The following is a 25,758-nucleotide window of genomic DNA, read 5'->3' as shown; positions in this document are numbered from 1 at the left end:
GATAATGATGAAATCAATCCTGATGACAGTGTTTCTAATGTTGGTAAATCTTCAAACAAAAGTGACAGCAGTACAAAGTCAAGTACAACTTCATCTGCACAAATTATAGCAGCAGCAGAAAAGGCTGCAATTGTTGCTTGCAGCAACCACACTCCCCCGCGTCGAGACTGCAAATGAATTGCGCATGCGCCAACTGCCAAGCCGTCCTGGTTTTGAGCGGGATTTAAATGTTTCTTCACTCACTTTCACACTATAATAAAGTTATGTTCTGCTTAAGACGGGGAAGCAACAAAGTAATTTTACCTTGCAGAATAGAGACATTTCTGATCTACTGTCGTCTGGATTTAACTCCGGTGGTTTCAAGTTTTGATCCTTGAAGGGTTGGGAACGTTTTTTGTACTCCCCTCTACCATGCTCTCTCCTACAGCCGCCATTACATGATATGCAAATTAGGCGATGACGTCATTTAGCGACTTCTGGCGACTTTTCGGACAGCCAATAGCTACTTTCCTTACTATGGAGTTGGCAACACTGCACACACGAAGAGCACACACGGAGAACACACTCACAAGGAGCACACACGGAGAACACGCACACAAACACGGGATTAAAAACAAAGCAAAAGGTATTGTGTAAACCATAAATATCGTGTGGTGAATGAAACAAAGAAACCAGTAAAAAAGGGAAATAAATGGACTATTTCAAACTGGAAACATTCATTCTGACTTTTATTCGGCAGCAAACAAGGTGTGCGTCAATTACACCCACCAAGCGGATCCTCAGAGGCTTAAAGCGTTGGCTTAGCCTCTACAATTGTTATAACTTTTATGCCGGTGTTTTAAACTCCCTCTTTTATCAATCTGACCAGGCTCATCTAAACGGACAGCGCGGAGCAGAAGTGGGCTTTAAGCCACCACTACTGTGTCTGCCCCAACAGTCTTCATAAGGTTTTCACACACTGTTGCTGGTATTTTGGCCCATTCCTCCTTGCAGATCTCTTGAGCAGTGATGTTTTGGGGCTGTCGCTGGGCAACACAGTCTTTCAACTCCCTCCAAAGATTTTCTATGGGGTTGAGATCTGGAGACTGGCTAGGCCACTCCAGGACCTTGAAATGCTTCTTACGAAGCCACTCCTTTGTTGCCCGGGCGGTGTGTTTGGGATCATTGTCATGCTCAAAGACCCAGCCACGTTTCATCTTCAATGCCCTTGGTGATGGAAGGAGGTTGTCACTCAAAATCTCACGATACATGGCTCCATTCATTCTTTCCTTTACACGGATCAGTCGTCCTGGTCCCTTTGCAGAAAAACAGCCCCAAAGCATGATGTTTCCACCCCCATGTTTCACAGTAGGTATGGTGTTCTTTGGATGCAACTCAGCATTCTTTCTCCTCCAAACACGTCTAGTTGAGTTTTTACCAAAAAAGTTCTATTTTGGTTTCATCTGACCATATGACATTCTCCCAATCCTCTTCTGGATCATCTAAATGCTCTCTAGCAAACTTCAGACGGGCCTTCAGACGGGCCTGGACATGTACTGGCTTAAGCAGCACTGCAGGATTTGAGTCCCTGGCGGCGTAGTGTGTTACTGATGGTAGCCTTTGTTACTTTGGTCCCAGCTCTCTGCAGGTCATTGACTAGGTCCCCCCGTGTGGTTCTGGGATTTTTGCTCACCGTTCTTGTGATCATTTTGACCCCACGGGGTGAGATCTTGCGTGGAGCCCCAGATCGAGGGAGATTATCAGTGGTCTTGTATGTCTTCCATTTTCTAATAATTGCTCCCACAGTTGATTTCTTCACACCAAGCTGCTTACCTATTGCAGATTCAGTCTTCCCAGCCTGGTGCAGGTCTACAATTTAGTTTCTGGTGTCCTTTGACAGCTCTTTGGTCTTGGCCATAGTGGAGTTTGGAGTGTGACTGTTTGAGGTTGTGGACAGGTGTCTTTTATACTGATAACGAGTTCAAGCAGGTGCCATTAATACAGTTAACGAGTGGAGGACAGAGGAGGCTCTTAAAGAAGAAGTTACAGGTCTGTGAGAGCCAGAAATCTTGTTTGTTTGTAGGTGACCAAATACTTATTTTACCGAGGAATTTACCAATTAATTCATTAAAAATCCTACAATGTGATTTCCTGGATTCTTTCCCCCCATTCTGTCTCTCATAGTTGAAGTGTACCTAGGATGAAAATTACAGGCCTCTCATCTTTTTAAGTGGGAGAACTTACACAATTGGTGGCTGACTAAATACTTTTTTGCCCCACTGTATATATATATTACGTCTAACAAGGACATCATATATTGCTACATCGATGCCTAGAAAAACTACAAGGGCAATAGCACAGCACATATCTGCCAAAAGACCTTTTCTGCAAAGCTAAAGAGAGTGAAAACATATTTTTGGATCCGGCCCACGATGGCTTCTTACTTAGCCCATGCTACACCCTTCCACCAATGAAAATCACATTACTAGTTTTCCGTAATCAAGATGTAAAGAGATAAACAAACCGAAAAGAAACCATAATCTCCTTGGAGACAGCAATCAAACAGATTTTGATGTCTGACTTGAGCATTTATGCCTGAAATGTTTCCAGACAGTGTTCAAGAGACTTTCTGTACGTCTTTATTCTTCAATGTCCGTCAGATTAAGATTTAAACATTCTCAGCAGCTTGTCTATCTTCATCAACAATAAACAAACCATCCTGGCCACATTTACAGTGTTATTGTATCTCTCTTTACTGATGGTCTTCTTGTGCTGAGGAAGGGTTGCCCTTAGTTGCTGCATATGTTTGAGGTTATTGGGAGGCTGAAGAGAGAGGAGGGAAAAAGGGGAAAGTGTGAGAGGAGGATGTGCAGGAGAGGGAGAGGACATGTGGAGAGAGGGAAGAGCAGAGGAAGAGGTGTCAGTGGTGCAATGCAGTGCTCACCACCCCACCCAGACACACACTCACATGTATACTATACTTATGGGGACACTTCATACATGCCCTAAAGAGTAATTCAGTATGTATACATTTATTCATATGAAACACTGGTATACAAATTAAAATACTATCCGATAGGGTTGTGGCTAAAGATTATTCCCTTAACCTATTAATCTGCAGATTTTTTTCTAGATTCATGTATTAATCGTTTGGTCAAAGTGTAAGACATTAGTGAAAAATGTACATTCAAGTTTCTCAAAGTCCAAGGATAAATCTATCGATGTCTTTTTTTGTCAGTCCAAAATCCAAAGATATTTACTTTAATATAAAATAGGGAATAATATAATATTTGAGTGATTGAAAATAGCATTCTCTGACAATTTTGCATGGAAAAACGGAAACATAAAAATCTACTTTTATCCAAAAAGTCTATCGTCAAATACTGTTAAAGAAAGGTACACAATATAAGGATGTATGATTGTATGAACCTTGCATGCAGTTATGAAGGTCTTCAGAAGTATGCTAACACAAACATTAGCGTGTGTTGGAGTGGAGTGTGTTGGAGGTGTTGTTGATCCTCCTGCCCTCCCCCAATAAACACGTTTTTTATTATTTAAAAAAAATATTTTTATTTTTTTTAATTATAAACGGTGAACTGTTATGCTACGATGTATGTGATGTCAGATAGTAACTAAAACAAAAAAACGCAGGCTACTTCAAATAAATTCATGTGTCTGTTGTGATTTGTGATTCGTCCACATTTAGACCAATCACAGCGTCACACTCTGCCGCCTATTCTGGATTTGTGTATTGTTTATTGTGCATTCTGTAGAGTCCCATTTATGTTTGAATTACACAATGGACATCAGAAATTGGCTTAAAAGGTCTAAGGATTTATTAAAACGAAATAGCGATGAAAGAACTGCAGCCGATGCAGCTGCTGGCAACCCTGCACCTGCCGTTGCAGCAGCACGCCTTAATGTCACAAGCTTGACCTCGGCAAACCCCGGGGCTGAGTTAGCGAGCCCAAGCCTTGACTCATCAAGGCGGCCGCCACAAACGCTGTCCTCCGAGGCACAGCTCCTTGTGCCCCTACCATCACCACCTGCGTTGCCACACCCTGTCCTCCTCCTCCTCCTCCTCCTCCTCCTCCTCCTCCTCCTCCTCCTCCTCCTCCTCCTCCTCCTCCTCCTCCTCCTCCTCCTCCTCCTCCTCCGTGCCGGTGCCTCCACTACAGACGCTACCTTGCAGCACATCAACAGGTACTATTGGGCCAGCAACCGCTCAAAGACCAACAGCCCCAGATGATCTTGGGGTTAATAAACCCAAGCAGGTGAAACTGGATCGTTATCAGGGAGATTGTTTTCAGGAAAGAAGCGCACTTTTGCCGCTGCATGGTACAACAACAGACCGGCTTGAATATTCGTTAAAAGCAGATGCAGCCTTTTGTTTCCCCTGTAGACAGTTTAAAGTAAATACGTCTTCATCTGATGCGGCTTTTACTGTCAAAGGTTTTTTCCACTGGAAACACGCATTACAGACTGATAAAGGACTGCTAAGCATTGCCGCATCAAAAGAACACATTTCATGTGAGCGTTTGTGGAGAGAGAGACAGATACGCGAGGAAATAAATAAGGAAATGAGTTGGCCAAAATAATGGAAAGCATTCCCCACACAGCAACACACACCTCTCACGACATGCAAACTGCCATAATAGAGCTAACAGCAGTTCAACGTCTCCGTCTCTACTATTTCTCTCCGAGTGCAACGATGAGGAAGCTGCCATCCTTAACCAGTGTGCCTTGCTCGTGATTTACCAGTGTCTGTGCTGCCACGCACACAATGTTTCAAAGGTGGTTTCTATGTTGCCCTTTATTTGTGTATGTATTTGCGATACGTGTGCATCTTTGCGCAATGCTGTTGGCCTTGCTGTTTGATATATATTGTGCCGCAGGCCCGCAGCACGTGACGGTTTTGTGTGCCCTCCCATGAAAATCATATGCCCTCCCTTTAGATTTGTTCTGGCGCCGGGTCTGTTGATCGTCCAGGATGACAGGCTGAGGTCCGGTGAACTTTCCCCCAGGAGGGAGTGCTCTGTCTGGGGGAGACCATCTGGCCCCTCCGGGAGCTCTCACACTGCCTCCACCCTGCTGGAGTGTCCTTTAGCAAGGGACACATTTAGAAGTCCCGGGTAGCTGCAGGGCTGCTGTTCTGGAAACTAAATCGAACCTCCTAATTTGTAACCTCTACTTAAAGTTATCAAACCTCTTATTTGTTGTCCCTCTTTCCTCCTGTAACTAATGACTACGATAATGTTTATCAAGTTTGTATACAAGTCTCTTTCCACTCTGTTATAGAATTTTAGAGGGAGTCATATTTAAAGGGGCCCTATTCTGCTCATGTTCAGGTGTTTATCAGTATGTAGTGTCTCTACTGGGACATGTCTCCATGCTTTAATGATCAGAAAGCTCTTTATTTGTCTCCCTGTGCTGCAGCACCTCTTTTCACCCTTTGTCTGAAACCAGAGCCCAGTCTGCTCTGATTGGTTAGCTGGCCAGCTCTATTAGGATTGGTTAACCGCCTAGAGATGTCCCGAACCTTAGCCTAAGAAGTACAATGTGTTGGAGCACTAGCCAATAGGAGATGGAGTGTTACATAGTGATGTCAATGGAGGTGTTTCAGGCAGGGGGGGGGGGGGGGAGTGTGGAGGGAACACAGGGATTTTAGCCTTTGCAGACCATTTACATGCACAGAAACCTATACAACACACTACAGGAAAGGGAACACAATAGAAGCATAATAGGGCCTCTTTAGGAACATTAAGGCCCAATCCCAAACCACTCCCTCGACCCTACCCCTCCGTGATGGAGTGAACTCCGTCTGTAGCCACACTCGCAGCTCAATGACGCTCCCTCCTGTCAGATGGAGGGAGTAAATACAGCAGCAAGCTTTGGGACGGCCTCCCCGGCAGAAACAGGAAATGCCGTAACTGTATGTAACAATGGTTTCAAATCAGCATCTCTTAGACAAAAAGTTTAAATGAATAACTCAAATAAAACTCCAAACATCTTTCATTGTGTTTCAAAGCTCTTTTAGTTTTAAACCTAATGTTTATAAGCTTCTTAGTTTTTGCAACTGTCTGTAAATATACACAGCTTTATAATAAAATGCACACATTTACCTTTTTCTAGACTAAACACAGGTATGATCCTAAGTTAAAACATATGAGGTTATCATGAGGTTGTTAACATCGCAATTTATCAGTGGATGTTTGCTGGAACTACTTGTAAACAGCGTGTTTCCTGACGGACACACACAGCGTGACTCCGGTCAGGTAGAGACCGGTCTCAAGTCAGCACCGCTGCAGCCTCGCTGTTTGAGGGCTTGATAGCCCACTCCCCCTCCACACTCGTTGCTTTGGAACAGCCCTCAATATGGCGGACCCTCCGCGTGAACGCGCAAACGGCCCCTCCGTTTGCACGTTTGGGTGTATTTCTATTCTGTCAACAAAAGACTTTGTGTATTGTCCAACAGATTTACAGATCATTTTAAGGCGTACTTAGCTGAAACATTTATTACAACTTCTTAGGGAGGCAACTTTTACCTTTTATTGCTGTAGCCTTCACGTTAATGTGATTCTGGTGCAAGTGTTCTGATTGAGTCGTGACTTTAAGGGAAAAGTGAACTTTTTTTGCTTTTTTCAAAATTAAAATTAAAATTGTGAGTAGCCTACAGTCATGTGCATGTCTAAGAGAGCCTGAACTCAAAACTCATATCGAGGCTACATATGTACTTGTTCTTGCTGTTTCCCGTATGACATCTTTATCCGTGTTCATCTCAATGAGGGAACTTGCTTCATGGATTTCAGACTTCAGAATATAAGCAAAAATATGTTTTTAATTGTGCAATTTGATCAATCTCAGTTTCATTTTAAGCGTTTTAACCCATTAAAAAAGAGCTTCCAGAAGGCAGCAGGCACAGTTTGACACATTTGTCTGACAGATTGTCTCCCTCTTGTTTCCAGGGGGAACCCGGGACATTGGCTCCGCCCTCACCAGGATGTGCATGAGGCACCGCAGCATCGAGACCAAACTGCGCCAGTTCTCCATGTGAGTTCATCTGAGGGCTGGGTACTGTTATCATGCTGTGATACAGAGACACTGCTTTCAAATAAAAGAGATACAAAGATAGAAACACTTTCTATTTAATACATTTGCATAATTAACACTTGAGTCCTGAGGGCTGACATCCTGGCAGAGAAATGTGAGTGTGGTGAACAGGTGTAGCATCTCCTCCCCCCTCCATGGCAACCTGCTTCTCCTCTTCCTCCCGCTTTAGCTTTCCATTCACCATCATACTCTCTTCCTGTGCAATTTCTAAATCTATCTTACTTCATCATTATAGTTGAAATGTAGTATTCTGATCTATTACAATATGTATTTAATTGGTTGTCTCAATTATTTGAAGAATTACATTATTTTGCCTCAAAATACAGAAAAACTCAAAAAGGCTGCTGTAATCAGGAACTGATGTCTAACAACACTGTAGGTTTATTGAAAGGCTTGGCAAATAAAAGCAGAACAAGGACAATGCAACAAATACAAGTATTCATGTCTAGTCTCCAAAAACAAAGGTGTCCACTAAAGATTAGGATTGACGTCAAACTGTTCCTATTTTAGTAGCCTAAAACCTACTTCAATGATTCCTGCCATTAAAAAGGACATTTCAATAACTACACAAGCCTAGTGTGTGAATATATCGAACATACTGTATGTATTACTAAAAGATATGAGTTAGCTCAGAATTACTTAGCGCTCCTTTACCCTTCTCTTTACACTTTGGCCCTGTTAGCTGCCTCCTGAAACTTTGATTGGCATTTTCGGCACATTCATCAATAATAAATATTAAAATAATCTTTAGTTGCTGCATTTTTTAACAGCAAAGTTTCATCATACATATGGCATGTTTTGTCTGATCCTGGTTTTAAAGTATCATCATCTTTTTGTAGTGAGGCTTGGTTCATTAATTATTCTAGAGCTAAGCCTTCTTAGGATACAAGGGCGGTAGGTTTGTATTCAGAAGTGGAACTGTTTTGTTTTTTTGGTGAATGAATTGCTGCTATTTCCTCTGACCTTACTTAAATCCTTTTCAAATTCCTTTTATAAATACTTGATACTTTCTGAAGAAGTCATAGTTTCATATTTACTAAAAAGGGCACTGTGCTATTCTGACTTATCCAATTAGTTTACTCTTGGCGTCTTCTAAGTATCATATATTATTGAAAGTGAAACCCTAAATCAGGGATCAGCAACAGGCGGACCGCGGTCCGGACCCAGACCCCAACCTATACGGACCCGGACTTATAATCAATACATTAATAGGGGATTTCAATTTTGACGGGCGATTCTATTTTAACCGCTGCCAACAGGGGGCGAAAGAGACGAGTGAGCGATACAGGGAGAGAAACACAGAAGAAGAGACGAGTGAGCGATACAGGGAGAGAAGAGGACGAGGACAGTGAGTGAAGAGAATAATTAGCGATACAGGGAGAGAAACACAGAAGAAGAGACGAGTGAGCGATACAGGGGAGAGAAACACAGAAGAAGAGACGAGTGAGCGATACAGGAGAGAACAGAAGAAGAGACGAGAAGCGGCAGATAGAAGCGGAGAGGACAGTGAGTGAAGAGAATAATTAGTGATACAGGGAGAGAAGACGGAGAGGAGAGTGAACAGGCGTGTTAGCGGCAGACAGGGAGAGACAAATAATGACACATGGCGCTCTCTAAGAAGAGGAAAGTGGACAGTGAGAACAGAGCTTTTAACCCTGAGTGGACGGACTCATTCATGTTCATCCTGCCCACTGGGAGCACAGAGTCAGTGTGTCTCATTTGTTCAGAGACCGTGGCGCTCATTAAAAGTGCAAAAACGCCACTATGAGACAAAACACAAAGTGTTTGACCAAACATTCCCTCTCAAGTCAGAACTGAGGTCACAAAAAATAAGCAGTCTCAGAGCCCAATATGATCAGTCGACCAGGATCAAAATTAAAACTAAATATTGTTCCAGGGCAGGCTAACCGAGGCTAACCAATGAGCACCTGCATGTGTGTGAGAATGGCCCTGACACCATTTCAGCCCAGATTTACAAACTCCTGGCAGGACAAGCTCCAGCTCAATTCTCGCACTGAATTAAAAAAAAGTGAGTGAGGGACTGCAATATAAGAGGGAAAGAAAGAGAAACTTTAAAAACTGTTCAATTGTTATGATGTGTAAAGACTGATATGGTTCTATAATCGTCTGAAACTGTTAAGTCATGATGTGAAACGGTTAACAAAGAAAAAGGGAAACTCAAGCTGCTTTATTTTATTTATCTAAAATTAAGCACTTTTAAGATGCACATATTTTCAAAAGCTATTTTATTTATTTTCTCCTATTTTATTTTTAAATAGAGCCCGAGAGGAACATTACACATAGCCACAGTATTTTACTGTATATCTGTATAGTTCAATGTTAATTGACAATAAATATTGTTGTTTTTGAATTGTGCTTTCTTTATTTGATTGGCAGTCAGTTGTTGATTACATGCAGACGTTGATAAAGCTACAGCTACTTCAATATATATCACACAAATTCATAAAGCAACTTAGACATTTTGATGTTCCGGACCTTTGCATGGGGACATTTTCTCTAACTGGACCTCGCTGAATTTTAGTTGAATACCCCTGCTCTAAATAATATGGCTAGCCTTTTCCATCACTAATGGCGCATTTCCACTGCAACGGGGTAGCCCCGTTTAAGCGTCCCTAAGCGTCCTCGCTCAGGCCTCGGGCTGCCTCGCTGGCCGTCCGAGGCCGTGGCGCATTTCTATTACAGTTTAGGACCCGGGGTAGCAACGCAGTGTAGGCGGGGCGATCGGCTTTGTTTTTGTTCACATTTCGAGTTGTTCCGTCGAGCTCCCGCTGGATTTGATCATCCCCAATGAGATGTAGGAACGTCGTCACCTCCTCGGTCGACCACGGTGTGCTTTTCTTATTAGACGTAGCCATTTTTGTAGCTCATCCGTTTACAAAATGCTGTTTATAAAATGCTGCAAGCTTGCTTCTAAATATATATGCGACGCTAGGGATGAACTCGCGCGCGCGAATCTTGTGACGATTCTCTCTGACCAATCAGCAGTCGAGAGTGTTGACGTCACTAGTTCAAGCCCTGGCCCTGGTCTGATAGAACCACGATTTAATGGGGCCGGAAAAAGAGGGAAAAAGTACCCGCTAGCCGGTACTAGGCTATATGGAAAGGCCACCAAAAACTGGCCTGGCCGCTTGAGGACGGTTAAGGACGCTTAAACGGGGCTACCCGCTGCAGTGGAAATGCGCCATAACATACCATTGGCAAGTGCATATCTCTTGTTTTTAATGACATCAGTTGGATGAAAAGGATTACATTGGTCAAACATATAATTCCACATGCTACAATGCGCTGAAATCAAGAAACATGACAATATGTTCAGCAGCAATGCACATTCATAATAAACCAACAAATCAGTTTTTATAACATAAATTCAAGCCTGTTGTGAAACCTTGACCCTTGAGGTTTCTTTATGTTGTGGGAACAGCTCTGATGTGTGTGTTTCTGTGTGTGTGTCTCCGCAGGGTGTTTCTGGACTGTCTGATCAACCCTCTACAGGAGCAGATGGAGGAGTGGAAGAGAGTTTCCAACACTCTGGACAAAGACCACGCCAAAGGTAGAAAAACACAGACAGACACCATGCACCTAGTCATGTGTGTCAACGTCTGGATGTTGTTTCTGAACCTCACTATTTATATATTTATGTGAATATCTGACACATATCTTTTGTTATTTTTGTGTTTCTCCACAGAGTACAAGAAGGCCCGTCAGGAGATCAAGAAGAGATCGTCTGACACTCTGAAGCTGCAGAAGAAAGCTAAGAAAGGTTTGCAATCTCTTTAGTCTGTGGTCACTTATGATCAATTATTATCACTCTTTTGAAAGAGTTGGAAGGATTGGAATGATTTTATTATGAGTGTGTCATAGTTACATTATTAGTGGTATTCATGTGGAAGTATTATAGTGGAATCATTTAATCATGTGTGGTATTGAAATTATTATGACGAGAACCAGCGTTGAAATCTAATTAAGTATAATTTTGAGGTTACTTTACTTGATGCTAATATAAATAGACCGAAGAATGTCATAATTGACCAATCAGAATTGATTCTTAAAGAAAGTTGCGTTAAAATAAATAAGATTCTAAATCAGGCAATTGTGCATAGTACATCCGTAACATTTAGTACTTAAAGGGGACCTATCATGCAAAATGCACTTTTTGATGTCTTTTATACATAAATATGTGTCCCCGGTGTGTCGGGGAACTCACAAAGTGTCAGAAAATAAAACCCTCTCTCTTTTCCTCCGTGCGCAAATCTCTAAAAATGGGGGTACAACGGAGCTGATCCAGATTTGCGGCCGATATGACGTAAATTACGTCATATCGGATGGTGGACCCACGGCACTATCAGAAATGTCGCTGTATCAGAAACAATTCCCGACGTGTTTTGGACGTAATAGTCTTTGTTTACATTAGCAAGCATCGCTAACACTCAGAGCTAACCTGTACTGGAGAGAGCATGTGTGTGAAGAAGCAGGAAATAAAAAGGAACTCACCTTGTGGTAAACCCTCAAGAGAGAACGCCTTTGAGCTCCATACTGTTTCAGAAATAATCCTTGATCTAATAATCCTTGCGTTTCATCACCGCAGCATTTTAGACAGTATCTGCCAGGTTCCGCATGAGCCGGCATAAGCTCCGCCCCCTCTTATACCCAGAATTAGCACTTTTGTAACAGGAAGAGAAATAGAGGGGTATGAGGCATGGCTAGAATGGGTGATCTGTTTGGTATCTTGATCAAAACACTTCCCAAAACCCTTTTTATTTTTTTATTGCCTAAAAATAGCATGATACAGTACTTATGTGACAAAATATAAATACAAATCTGTCTCTCTACACACATCAGTTTAAACGTTACTGATGACAAGCTGCACCTTTAAAGCATATTTAGATTCTTGACACATAAGTACTTTCATTTAAATACCTAATAAGTTAAGTGGAAAGAGTACATTTTACACTGTTGTATGAGTACTTTTACTTAAGTAAAAAGATACAATCTAGTACTTTCTTCCCACTCTAGATATGTGATAATTTTAAAGTTAATGATTTTTTTTCCTGTTCCAACAATGTGCCTCCTTCCCTTCCTGTGGTTGTCCCATCATGCACTGCTCCGTCCAGCTGATGTATTTGGTAAGCTGCTTTTCTACTCCCTTGCTTTTTACTTTTATGCATGATTATTGTAAAGACACAGGTACAATATTGTCTCTTGTCAAGACCCTGTGACCTATGACCCTTCATTACAGATTTTATTTGGAAATACTCAGCTTCCAGTGCTAATAATGGTATCTTCTTTGTCCTTTTAAAAAATCCCCTGAGCTTTTCAGTCTAGTTTGGTTTTAATATAGCACTATGGTTTTTGGCTTAAATGTGGCGGGTGGAGGTAAGCAGATATTAAATGTATTATCATGGTGAATACAAGACGGAAAGTGATGGTTTGTTAGATGTTTATCAGAAAGTCAGAGAACACATCTGCCGCCCTCACTTTCAAAATCCCTATCCAGCCTGCTTTGGTCGGCTGACAAATGTTCCCACGTTGTTTAGATGTTTGTGTGACTCACATAACCGAAGCCTGAACACAACAAAGAGCTGAGGCTCAAAGAGAAGGATTTTCCCAGCTCGTTTTGTAAAACATGATATATGTGGCACAATCCCACCACAACAAAACACAGCTGGGTAACTCACAAACTATACAACAATATGGAATATTTAAAGCATGATACAGCCTGGTTATTAATATATTTGTCACAGCTATAGTGGTATTATTTTGTTGGACAATAAGTAACGAGGAATGTCATACAGAAATGCTTTAAAGGAGACATGTCATGCTGTTCCGGTTATCACCCGTCCCCCTTGTGTGTTATGAAGATTTGTATGCATGTAAACGGGGTCTGCAGAGTCAAAAACCCTCAAAGTACACCCTGTAGCGAGTAAACTCTAACACAGAAAAGACCTCCCCAAAACGCCTCGTTGGAGATTTCTCTTCCTGGACATTGTGACGTCTGAACACCCAGTAGCCATGCCCAGAGCTATGACCATGCTGATTGGTCCAAATTAACCAATCCACGGGACTTCCTCACACACTCAGTGCAGGCAGCTCTGCTGATTTCTCCTCCCCTGGCTGCAGGCTGATAACAGACAGTTGGGGATCGCAGCGAAATTCTCTCTGCAGACCACATTCTCTCTGCAGACCCATTCTCTCTGCAGACCCATTCTCACAGCGTTTATCAACCTTTTTCTTACTCAATATCAAGCCACACTTATTGTTTTACCTTCGGCTGTGACTTTGTGTGTGCTCAGGATGAGTTTGGCTGTGTTTCGCTGTGTATCGCTAAACAAGGAAACAACACCTCCACGGAGCTCAGCGTTGATTCACAACGTCCCGACCAATCAGAGCACCACTGTGCTCACAGGGAGGGTGGGGGCTGGAGCTATTGGAGCTACAACGAGCCGTTAAAGGCAGAGAGTGAATCTTCAGTGAATACACGTTAGTTTTACAGAGATGCTGTATGAGAAACCAATGTGAGTTTGGAAAATTGCACCCAATATAAATCTATTCTAGTAGACCTCAACAATGGAATTATGATCAGGGGAAATGGTCATGACATGTCTCCTTTAAGATGTTTTTTCAGGTCCTTTAGACACAATGCTTCTATAACATCAATACACATGTGACTACCAATGAGATAATACAAGAAAACACTGAAAACCTCAGTCTGTGTTCGTAATCAAAGGACTATACATACTGCTGATGTATGTAAGTATGGGTGCACATAGTATGTGAATTCAGACTGTGACATGTGAGAAATGTCCCAACGTACAGTATAAACTAGATGAGCCTGAATTTCTAGTTCAAACGGACATCATGAACCACCCCAAAGTACATCGCAGGCTGTCCAGTGGCTGACTGATAGTTTCAACTATCAACCGTTTAAAATGACCACGGAAGATAGCCAGTGATGTTAAGGTGCAGATAAGAGGAAAAACACGGGAGCTCACATAATGTTCTGTGGAAAACCTATTGAACACTTAAATATTTAATACATTGAATTTGGCTAAAATAATACTGAAACATATTGCATTGAGTTTCAAAAGGAATTATTGATTTACATTTGTGATAACAATTCTCATTCAATGGTAGCTAAGATTGCTTGCATTGGGATCGATATGTGAGAAGGACGTGTTGATCGTGTTCACTTCAGTGTGAAACAGTCGGCTGGTTAGGGCACATTTAATTGTTAATTTTTGAAAGCATTATGCAGCTCACACTGTATACAGTATATAGTTTGCGATGTTCCTGTATAGTTTATTTTCTAGCTATTGCTAGCAGCTCTAGGAATGTCAGTTTTGGTCTATTCAGAAATGTGTTTCAGAGGGAAATATCTCAACAACTATTGGATGGATTGCGGTAAAATTGAATACATTACACACACACAGTCCCCCAAACAGGGTGAATTGTAGTGGCTTTGTTTGATCTCTGAATTGTTAAATCCAGGACAATCATCACGTCAACGTTTCTATTCCTCAACTGTGATTTGGGTTTACTGCTAATTAGCTTATCATTGCTAACATCCTTGTTTGCCATCTTGGCTTTTTTGGAGCCTGAAGTGATAGTTTTGGACAGAGAGTGGGAAGAGTGTGTGCAGTGAAGGCGCCCCCTGCTTGCTATTAAGAGAATGCAGTCTTAAAGGCACTTCACTTTCCACTCCAGATTGGGGGCCCCTTGGTTGATCACACACAGTAGGGTAGTTATCATGTTCCCACACAGAACAAATGTTTGCTGAAATTAGCCTACAATTTGTCACGTGTATGCATCACATTAAGAGTGTCTGACAGCTCGACGGGATCAGGCCCTCTATGACAGTGTTATTACTTTGCTCTACACACTGAGCTGCACAGAACCACAAATAAACAGCCAATGAGTCCTCTGCTTCTAGAACAAGTAGTTCCAGTCTGATTCACTCGAACTAAAACGAGTATTATGAGTGGAAACAAGAGCCTGTTGTTCCAGCCGACAAATAACTCGATGGCTTCCAGCTTTGAATTGAGCCTTAAGACAAACAACAGGGCCCAGGATTGACCCCAGAGGAACCTCAGATGTGGTCAAGTCTGCTTTGGTCGTCGGGGCCTTTCCAGACTGTTATTTACTGCACGATAGGAAACTCCCTTCTGCAGTGGAATGAATGTTACGAAGGAAAAAGAGATTTCAAAGAGGGAAATGTTGGAATGAAATCAATATAATGAGAGAGGGATTAAGTTTAAAATGAAGGGAATGAATGAGATGGAGAGTGATGGAGGGAGGAGTTCCCTTTGCCATCTGTCTGAATGATGTCAAAGATAATTATCAAGATTATTCATTATTAAGTACCCCAGTTGGCTTCTGCAGTGATCGTATTTGTAAACAAGAAACTGCTTTTCTGTAATTGCAGTACAAACTAGAGAAGTCTAATGTTCCCATTGACTGTTGATTTGTTGGCCTTGTATTGACAGTAAATAAACATATAATTGAGTCTGATCATTTCTTTATATGCACAAGTGTCCTTGACAAAGACCTTAAACAGGAAAAATATCTCTGTTGTATTAATGTTCAATGATCAGCGTGGAGCGTGGGACACAATATTCAAATTCAATTAACTAAGTTGGTCTAAAAAAATGAAGCTACACAGAGTACACACACAGTATGGATTGGATTTTAACTCAGATTCAGTGCCACATGACATTTAGTGGGTCCTGATGCCTGATTAGTTTCCTGAACAATTAACAATCTGACTGATGGACAGTCTGGTGGATTTCTGGCTGGTCAGATATTTTTGGTTGGCTGTCTGCAGTTCGAGCCATATGGCGAACCATTTGTTTTAGCATTTTTGTTGAAGAGGACATATTCTGCAGGTGTATATCAGTATGTAGTGTCTCTACTGTGACATGTCTCCATGCTCTAATGTTCAAAAAGCTCTTTCTCATTCTCATACTGCCTGTGCTGCAGCACCTCTTTTCACCCTCTGTCTGAAACCAGTCTGCTCTGATTGTAGCTCTGTTGTGATTGGTCAACCACTTAGAGATGTCCCGCCCATTAGCCTATCAAGTACAATGTGTTGGAGCACTAGCCAATAGAAGCCTAGCGTTACATAGTGATGTCATAATGTTATTGAGGTAAACAAAGGAGGCATTTCAGACAGTGGATGAGTGTGTGGGAGGGAACACAGGGATTTTAGCCTTCGCAGGCCATTTTCATGCAGAAAAACATACAAGACCACTACAGGAAAGGAGGACACCCCATAAAGCATAACAGGGACTCTTTAATAGTTGTTGGAGTCGTAGTAGTTGTACATGTTGTGGCCTCTGTGTGACTCACACTTTGCTGTGATGGAAGTCAACTGAACTTCAGACCATGATATCTGCATCTTTCCAGCCACTCTGCACTTCCACATTCCTCCTTTTTCTTATTGTCTTTCTCACAATGGCAACGCTGTTTTTTGTCTTTCTTTAAACCAGTAATGAATTCCCCGTGTGTTGAAGGATCTCTCAGCCCTCTCTTCCCTCTCTGTATCTCTGAAGCCCTCGGCTGAGCCGCTGCGCTCAGGCCGACCACAGAAGCCTCGGATGTTACTGGAGAAATAAAGATCTTTAATTACATGTTTATGTCTGTAAAGAACAGACGATGGGATTACCAAATGATCGTCTTAGAGAGGAAATTCTCCCCGAAACCCTCGTAAGAACAATAAAGAAGTCGACAGTTGCTTAAATGATTAGTTGATTTATTTTATAGCTTCTCCAAATGTGACGTGGTTGGAGAAACGGCAATAAAAGTGGCACTTTAGGCGCGTTCACACCGGAGTCCTTTTACCCGTACTTTTCCCGTTCAGTTCCGTTAGTGCCTGGAATTTTGCGTTCACACCAAAAAGAGTACTTAGTTCCGAGAACTTTTACCCCCAATAGCCACGTTCACACCAAGTACTTTGCCGTACTTAGTGTCCCGGCACTTATTACCCCAGGGCACTTAGTGCAGATCACGTTCACACCGGAATAAGTCCCTGAGGGAAGATTACGCAAATGAGCCGCTGACGTTCACTTCGTCTTCTTCTGCTTTGGGTTTACTGGCAGGCCGCAAACCACTTCACGGCGTATACTGCCGCCCAAAGTCCCCGGCCAGAAGTCCCCGCAGTTGGGGACTGGCTTCAGTAGAAGCTGCTGGGACTCCCAGCAGCTTCTACTGAAGCCTTCCGAGTAAATCGCCAGAACGCCGACACCTCCTCATCTCCACCGCTCCCATGTTTTATTTTGTGTTGCCATAAGTTAGTCTCTCTGCGTTTGTGCGCTGGGCGAATGCTAATAATGCTAATGCGAGGATAATAAAATGGAGGCTCTACAAAACATTTCAGAGTTTTACGGGGCGTGGTTTGCAATTCGCCCAGCCAATCAGAACTGGGGCACTTTTTTCCCCCAGGAAAGTACCATCTCTCAGCAGGCACTAAAAATGGGGGTAAAAGTTCCCGGCACTAAGTACTCTTTTTGGTGTAAGGGGTACTAATGGAACTAACGACGAAAAGTACGGGGAAAGTGCTCCGGTGTGAACGCGGCTATTTTTAGTGCTGCTAGAGAGGTGGTAACTATCCTGGGGAGAAAAAGTACCAATGTCTATGGCTGGCGATTGCAAACCACGCCCCGTAAAACTCTGAAAAGTTTTGTGAAGCCGCCATTGTAATTGCTGGCATTAGCATTATTAGCATTAGCATTAGCCCTGCGCACCAACGGAGAGAGAATATACTCTATGGCAACACAAAAGAAAACATGGGAGCGGTGGAGATGAGGACGGTGTCGGCGTTCTGGCGATTTACTCGGAAAGGCCTCAGTAGCAGCTTGCCTGGGACTCCCAGCCAGTCCCCAACTCCGGGGACTTCCGGCCGGGGACTTCGGGTGGCAGTATACGCCGTGAAGTGGTTTTGCAGTAAACCCAAAGCAGAAGAAGTGAACGTCAGCGGCTCATTTGCGTAATCTTCCCTCAGGGAACTTATCCGGTGTGAATGCGATCTGTACTTAGTTCCATGGGCTGGTTACTAAGTGCCGGCACTAAGTGCTGGCACTAATTACGGCCAAAAGTACTTGGTGTGAAAAGCGGCTTTTGGCTCTGTGGAATTGCGTTAACTGTTCACTCTTTTATGAAAAAATGTGTGAGATTTGTTGGACAAATGTGGAAACGATGTCCATGCAGTTCCACTGGAGGTGATCATTTAATAAATAAATAAATAAGATCCTCTTTCTTAACACTCTGAAAGCTCACAAAATGGAATAATGTGGAGTGTTAGCTGGATGTCAGCGGCTGGTTGTTACCCTGAATTGTAATAGGCTTTTGAGGTTTGAGGGAGGCTCTAACTATTGTTTTGAAGAGGTTCAGGGTTTGCTGCTCCTTATGAAAATAAAGTCCTGTTTAATGGAAGTAAAATGAAGATATGATTTCATGCTCTCTATTTCTTGTTCTGTCTTGCTCACTCACCTCTAATACCTGGATAATGATGTAGTGCACTACATTATATTTATTTTACCATTATACATAGAGTATGTTCAGCCATTAATGCCAAATCCTTGTCAGTGAAGAAGACCTTTCCCTGGTCATTGACTGCTGTTATGCATTCATCACTAGGGCCTTTAAACGTCACTTTCCTTTGACCTGAAAATATCGGACATCATCAAAATATACTGCATGTCTTGTTTTATGTTTCTTATGCTGGTGTTGTATTGTGTATCTTGTTTTTTATGTGTTTGTACGGCAACCCTTGAGAGCCTTGAAAGGCGCCCTGTATAAATTAAATTAATTATTATTTATTATTATCATGTCAGTAAAGCTGAAATGTATCCGATTAGATTAGAAATTAATAAGTAACATGGTTTTTAATTGAATAATGTTTCGAGAAAATTGTTTCAGACACTTCGAAAGCTCTTCCCACACTTCCTAATGTTCTGCTTTTTTTTGCAGCAACAGCTTTTCACTTATTTAGCGTTGTTATGTATTTATTTATAAGTGTGTGTGTGTGTGTGTGTGGTGTGTGTGTGTGTGTGTGTGTGTGTGGTGTGTGGTGTAGTGTGTGTGTGTGTGTGTGTGTGTGTGTGGTGTGTGTGTGTGTGTGTGTGTGTGTGTGTGTGTGTGTGTAGGCCGCGGGGACCTCCAGCCTCAGCTGGACAGCGCCATGCAGGAAGTGAATGATAAGTACCTGCTGCTGGAGGAAACGGAGAAGCAGGCGGTGAGGAAGGCGCTGGTGGAGGAGAGGAGCCGCTTCTGCTGCTTCGTCACCATGCTGAAGCCTGTGGTGGTCAGTCAGTCACACACACACACACACACACACACACACACACACACACACACACACACACACCACAAAAAAATAGACTCTGACTGTAGAAAGTAACTGATCAACAGAAATGTATACTTCTATAAAAAGCCTGCATGCTAAAGACCCAGGAGTGGAGTGCACCAGCTGGGCGTAAGCTGGGCGTAACTCTACGTCCGACGTAGAACCGAAGGTTAAGACCAAACTAAAGTTATGACTAGTGCACCACTTAGACTTAAGCCCTGTATGCGTTGCGCCCGGGTGTTGTAACTTTTACGCCTAGTATGGAGCAGGCGTAAATCGGAAAGACAGACTAGTATCCATAGCAGGGCGGCGTCAGGGGGGAGCTAGGGGGTGCTGAAGCACCCCCCAGGATTGCCAAAGCACCCCCAAGAAATTATTTTGTTTTTTGTTTTTTTTGAAAATTATTATTATTATTTTATTAAATTAAATCAGAAACATTATTGATTACATCAATGCAAATGTGAAACAAACAAATGTTGACCAAAAACATAAAGCCAACACAGGTGATATGATTAGGCCCAATGACCAGCACCCATTAGATTTTTGACCTACCCATAGGCTAAATTACTTTGTGACACTTGAGTGACTTCCTGTTAGCTGGAGCCCCACATTATTTGCTAACAGCAAGTGACAAATGGATCGTTTTTAGTCCTTAAACGTCCACATGTGGACACTCAATCAAAACCAACTGAAAGCGAGAGGGATTCTGCACATAATAGGCCTGTGAGTACAAGTAGCCTAGTAGTAGTAGGGTCTCTGTGTTCATTCAAGCTCTGCTCTGTGTGTGTGTGTGTGGTGGCACGAGCCATTTTGTGGTGCGTGCGCAAGCGAGCGAGAGAGAGAGCTCGCGCACCGGTGGGTATCTACCGGAGATCGTTGTGGTTAGCATCTGGTGCTAGCTAGCCCAAGCTAACGGATATAAGGAGCTTTTTCAACAACAAGGTGGAGGGAGAACTCTCTCCTGTCAGACGGAGAGTCTCAGGTAACCTCAGCTCAAGTGAAGTAAAGGACTCTCAGTGTTTAGATAGTTAACTTTAGGTCTAGTTATCTCAGTGGGTCTCAAACGGTTGTTTTAAAAGGGGGAGTGATTTGTAAAATATCTATAAAGAAATAGAAAATCTGTTTACAGTTCTGTTTCATATGTATGTTGAGAGATACAGTATATCCATAGATCTCTTCATTTTGCTCTCGAAGTGCACCAGATTGATGCTTTTAACTTCAATATTTTAAAAAAAAGACCCCACTAGAGAAGGTGAGGACCCTCCTAGAGGAGGTGAGGTCCACCCCCCACTTGTAAAAAATAGCACTTTACCCCTGCTTACACCTATATGCCGTGAGCTGATTACCGAGCCTTCATTGTAACAGTCGCGGGTACACTGTGTGTGCGTGTGGGGAGTGTTGCAGTAGAAAATTCAACTGTAGCGCTGGTGCATTAATGGGAAACCCTTAATGTTTGAGCAAGCTACCCCACAGCACCCCCTAGAGAAAATCTCTGGCGCCGCCACTGATCCATAGTAACGTAAACAGGCAAGAAGGATATTAACGATGGCCTAGGGCGTCTTTGTTTACATGTTTAACAATGAAAGGGCATTAAGAAGAGTCTCAATTTCTCCTTCTCCAGCTAAAATGTTTCGTGTTCCGCTCTCAATTTGACGGTCTCCTCCACCTCCACACGAACGATTTATTTCTCCGTCAGTTCCCGCTGTGGCTCTGACAAATCCCTCTTTCTCTTTCGGGGTGTGGCCATTTGGGATTCCCCCTTGAGTCATCGAATGGACGCTGTGGGTGTGGGAATTCCCTCTTCTCTGCGGTGCCTCTGAGTCTGTAAAATGGCGTTGCTTGGCAACAATTACTGTTTCGCGTGTATTCACGTGGAAGCACATCTAAGACCAGGCGCAGCTACGCCCGAGACTAGTCAGGCTTGGTGCACTCGGTGTAAATTCGAATCCACTACGTCGGACGTAGCTAAGCCCGACGTTAGAGTTAAGCCCTACTTGTTTACGCCCAGCTGGTGCACTCCACTCCAGGTGGTGATTGTGTTACAAAGTGCAGTGAGGAGGTTTTGTTGTACATGTTTGAGCGTGGTTGCTGTGTGTGTGGTCAGGAGGAGGGAGATGTCCATGCTTGGGGGAGATCACTCACCTCCAGACCCTCACAGACGACCTGAAGGCTCTGACCATGGACCCCCACAAGCTGCCCCCCTCCAGCGAGCAGGTACACCTCCTCACCTGAGAACCTACATATCTGCTGACCCAGGATCCATCCAAGGTTCCTTTAGTGTTTCATCTCAATTATTCAAGTATAAGTGAGTCAAATCTTTGGTTATGAATCCTCAACATTGTAGTAATAATAGCAATAAAATGAACAACAAAAAGACACTAAAATAGCAGTGCAATATTTTACAATAGTATAAATAGTGTACGTATATAGTAGTCAGTGTTGGGGAGCTAAGTACAACAAAATGGGAGAAAGTACAGCTAAGCTACCCCAGGGAGAACAACTAAAGCTACTGTAGATGGGATTCAAAGGTTGTACTGACATGTGCATCATCCAAGGCTTATCTTATCAAACCGTGCAACATACAATAAACTTAAGATATACAAGGAAAACAATTGATAAATAGTACATGAGACACAATGGTGCAAGTCAAATGCAGGAATATATACTCAATTGAGTTTTGTTTTTTTAAGTCCACCTGTTTACAGGCCATCAATAAACCACAAACAACTAAATATATCCACCAAAAAAGTAAGTATTGAACTTGCACCTTTTGAGCCAGTTGGAGCAACTTGAACACTGGATCAGTTTTGTAATCTTAACATCTTAAACAGTCTGGCAGCTGACACTACATGAAGATGAAGTGTGTATGGTGGTGGCAATGCATTACACATTTTGTTAGGGGGGAGTTAAATTACAAATAGTAAAATAATAATTTTCTTTGATGGCCTAAAACGGCCTCAGTTGTATTAGTTAACTACACAAATAAATGGCAAAGGAAAAAAATGGAAGTTGTCCTGACCCTCCCCTCTGTCCCTCCAGGTGATCTTAGACCTGAAGGGCTCTGAGTGCACCTGGTCCTACCAGACCCCCCCCTCTTCACCCAGCACCACTGTATCCAGGAAGTCCAGCATGTGCAGGTTGGTAACCATGGCCACAGAAACTGCCCATCATCTCAACCAGCTGATTTATTATCTGATCTGTTCTCTGCTGCCTCCCTGTGGCCACTAGGGGGAGCTGCAGCTTCACTAGGACCTCATGAAATCTGTTATTTCTCTGGTTCATTAAATACTTACATTTCAAAGAAGATAGATGGATAGAATGGGAGGGATGAACCCCTCTGTAATGGTCACACGTGCAGAGCACAGAGCACACACAGTGACATCTGGCCTCTGCATTTTACCCATGAATTTGAAGTGAAAATGTGTGCTTGAAATAAATTGATTTACAACAAATAAAGGCAGTTATGTTGAAAATCAGGAAATAAACACATTTACAAGAAGTACTTACAAGAAACATAGAATAAGAACAAAATGAATAAAATATGAACATAAATAAGATAAAGCGCAAATGTTCAAATGATGGTGATAGTGACATGCAAAGATTTGTGCACTAAATGATGGCACCATTTGAAATGAAGATAGTGTTTTTTTCACAAACAGCTTCTCAGTAACCCCCCTCTCCCCCTGCAGCAGCCTGAACAGTGTGAACAGCAGCGACTCTCGCTCCAGCGGCTCCCACTGCCACTCCCCCACCTCCCACTTCCGTTACCGTGCCTCCTCCTCCTCCTCCTCCTCGGTGCTCCCCCAGCAGGCCCCCGCCCGCCTCTCCTCGGTCTCCTCCCACGACTCCGGCTTCATCTCCCAGGACGCCTTCCAGTCCAAGTCCCCCTCACCCATGCCCCCGGACGGCTCCCAGGTGAGGACAGAGTTCACCATCTTACTGAAACATACTGTTCTTCAGCCAGGTTGCTAGGACACTATATGATCATTAGGTGAAGGCTTCAGCTCGTGTGTGTGTGTGTGTGTGTGTGTGTGTGTGTGTGTGTGTGTGTGTGTGTGTGTGTGTGTGTGTGTGTGTGTGTGTGTGTGTGTGTGTGTGTGTGTGTGTGTGTGTGTGTGTGTGTGTGTGTGTGTGTGTGTGTGTGTGTGTGTGTGTGTGGTGTGTGTGTGTGTGTGTGTGTGTGTGTGTGTGTGTCAGAAGCTTATAGCACACAACTGATCTGTGTATGTGCTTTGCCTGTGTGTGTATATGTTGCATGCAACCTCCTATAACCCTGTCTGAGCCGACTCCCCCTTCTCCCTCTCCTTTGCTTCTCTGTTGTCATAGTAGGGTGATCTCACATACAGGTGGACTTGTTTATTTGGATTGAACTAACAGGGATGTAGTCTAAATCAAGGTTATTGCAGGTTTAGCTTATGTTTGGATTCAAAATGAATACTAAGAATATTCCATGTAAGCCTTCAATTGGCAGTAATACGTTTTGAATTGTAAAACAATCCAATAAGAGACAAACTAAGTTCACCCAATTTTAACAAAATAACATATATTTAATTTGTACACTTGAACTGGTATACAGCTGTCTCCAAACACTTTCCCACCTGGATACTACCTCCTTAGTTTTGTCTTGTTTTACCTGTTCCGTCAACCATGCACATTTATTAGGAGTAAAAGTAGCTTTATCCCTAATAATTAAACAAAATACATTTTTACAAAAGGAACACAGTTACTCCAGTGGACTATATTTTTCTGGTTGTTCTTATACATCAATGTATGTTTTCTTTTTGGATGCAGCAAGATTTTTGTTGGATTATATATATCTAATGCATTTTGTATGCATTTGTCAAACCTCTCTGACACTAACGGCCCGTCCACACAGCAGCGTTAAAAAAATCTTCCAACGCTTCTGCCCATTCACTTTGAATGGGGTGACGTCACGTTGTCTCACTTTTCGCCGAACTGCATTGTGGGAAGCAAAGCGAAGATTTCCAGGATTCAAAAGTTGAGCAATGTTCAACTTTTGAATCTTCTGAAGCTTTCGGTAGAAGCGTCAGCCAATCAAATCATATGCCAGTACAAGCTCTAGCCAATCAAACCGCTGCTTGTGTGTCAGGGGCGGGAGATTCATGTGATTGGTTGTTGGTCGAGCTTCAGACACGCCCGCCGGCAAGCTTTTTCCAAAGCCGCTGTGTGGACGTACCGGAGACACGTTGTTCTGTTGTTAATGATGATTCTGAAAGTCTTCTTCTTCCTGTGTGTGCTGCTACAGCTGATTGGTTGTTTCATTTCACGAGCTAATTATTCTGCTGACTTTGAGATTCTCTTTTTATGACTAACCTGCATCATGTTTCTGTTTCTCTCTGTTTCTGTCTATTTGTTTTTCTTGGCCTTTCTCTCTGTGTGTGTGTGTGTGTGTGTGTGTGTGTGTGTGTGTGTGTGTGTGTGTGTGTGTGTGTGTGTGTGTGTGTGTGTGTGTGTGTGTGTGTGTGTGTGTGTGTGTGTGTGTGTGTGTGTGTGTGTGTGTGTGTGTGTGTGTGTGTGTGTGTGTGTGTGTGTGTTGCATGGCTCTGCTACAGTCCTGTGTCTCTGCTTTATCTGAGGAGCCCTTCCTCTTCCTCCTCTTCCTCACCCTCACACAACCAAGAGGTGAACATCTGAAAACACACCCATATATACACACACACACACACTCACACACACACACACTTTGCTAAGGTGTGTTAGGTCTGTAGTTGTGTGTGTGAAGGTGTCACATGGAGCATCAGGGTTATTACAATGATGTTGACTGTTTGTATAACAGCAGAAGCCTCTGCCTGTTGAACCTCCATTCAGTATATCACACATTTGATCAGATCCACTTATTATTATGCATTTGGATGAAGAGGTTCTTGAAAATGAGGCGTGTCAGATTTAGTAGTCTCCTGACACGTCATTCAACATTTGACATAACGTTGTTTGGTAAATAGAATAACCTGAAGTAAAAATGAAAGAATAAACAATCAGAAGAACACAGAATGAAAACAGACTTCAAAGCAGAGTAACAGAGTCCCCATGTTCAGTTTGGATTGTGGGAACAGTCAGTTATGAAGATTGGTCCTGAGAGCTGATCATGTCTGCCTGTTAGCCTTAGCAGAGGCTGACATACATCTGCAACAGATCTCTGAACCAGACCTGCTCCATGTGGAACCTCCTCTTCATGTTTTCACATCCTCAACAGTCCTCACCCTCACCTTTTTAATTTGTGCATTGTGTCTCTTCCTCTTCCTCATCCCCCCCTTCAGTTGTCAAATGGTTTTGACCATCACGCTGCCCTC

At 42.8% G+C, this 25,758-nt stretch overlaps 1 protein-coding gene across 3 annotated transcripts in view; it reads left to right on the top strand.

The window, feature by feature from the left end:
• The window catches only part of LOC117542428 (protein MTSS 1-like), a 114,467-nt gene extending 88,722 nt beyond the window's left edge, over positions 1-25,745 (top strand). The window contains exons 4-12 of one of the 3 annotated variants that reach the window (XM_034210085.1): positions 6,945-7,029; positions 10,569-10,660; positions 10,796-10,870; positions 12,222-12,233; positions 19,248-19,413; positions 21,562-21,661; positions 22,487-22,584; positions 23,137-23,362; positions 25,021-25,745. In XM_034210085.1, coding sequence (XP_034065976.1) covers positions 6,945-7,029; positions 10,569-10,660; positions 10,796-10,870; positions 12,222-12,233; positions 19,248-19,413; positions 21,562-21,661; positions 22,487-22,584; positions 23,137-23,362; positions 25,021-25,158 — 992 coding nt within the window. In that variant the 3' untranslated portion in view covers positions 25,159-25,745. Of the gene's footprint in view, positions 1-6,944; positions 7,030-10,568; positions 10,661-10,795; positions 10,871-12,221; positions 12,234-19,247; positions 19,414-21,551; positions 21,662-22,486; positions 22,585-23,136; positions 23,363-25,020 lie in introns of those variants that run through there. The other 2 variants (XR_004568436.1, XR_004568437.1) reach the window with 2 other exon arrangements.
• The last annotated feature ends 13 nt before the right edge of the window (positions 25,746-25,758 follow it).

Source organism: Gymnodraco acuticeps, unplaced genomic scaffold, assembly GCF_902827175.1.
Source record: "Gymnodraco acuticeps unplaced genomic scaffold, fGymAcu1.1, whole genome shotgun sequence".
In the NCBI taxonomy this organism is placed as follows: domain Eukaryota; kingdom Metazoa; phylum Chordata; class Actinopteri; order Perciformes; family Bathydraconidae; genus Gymnodraco; species Gymnodraco acuticeps.
The sequence above is the reverse complement of the archived record's forward strand: the minus strand, read 5'-3'. Positions and strand labels throughout refer to the sequence as shown.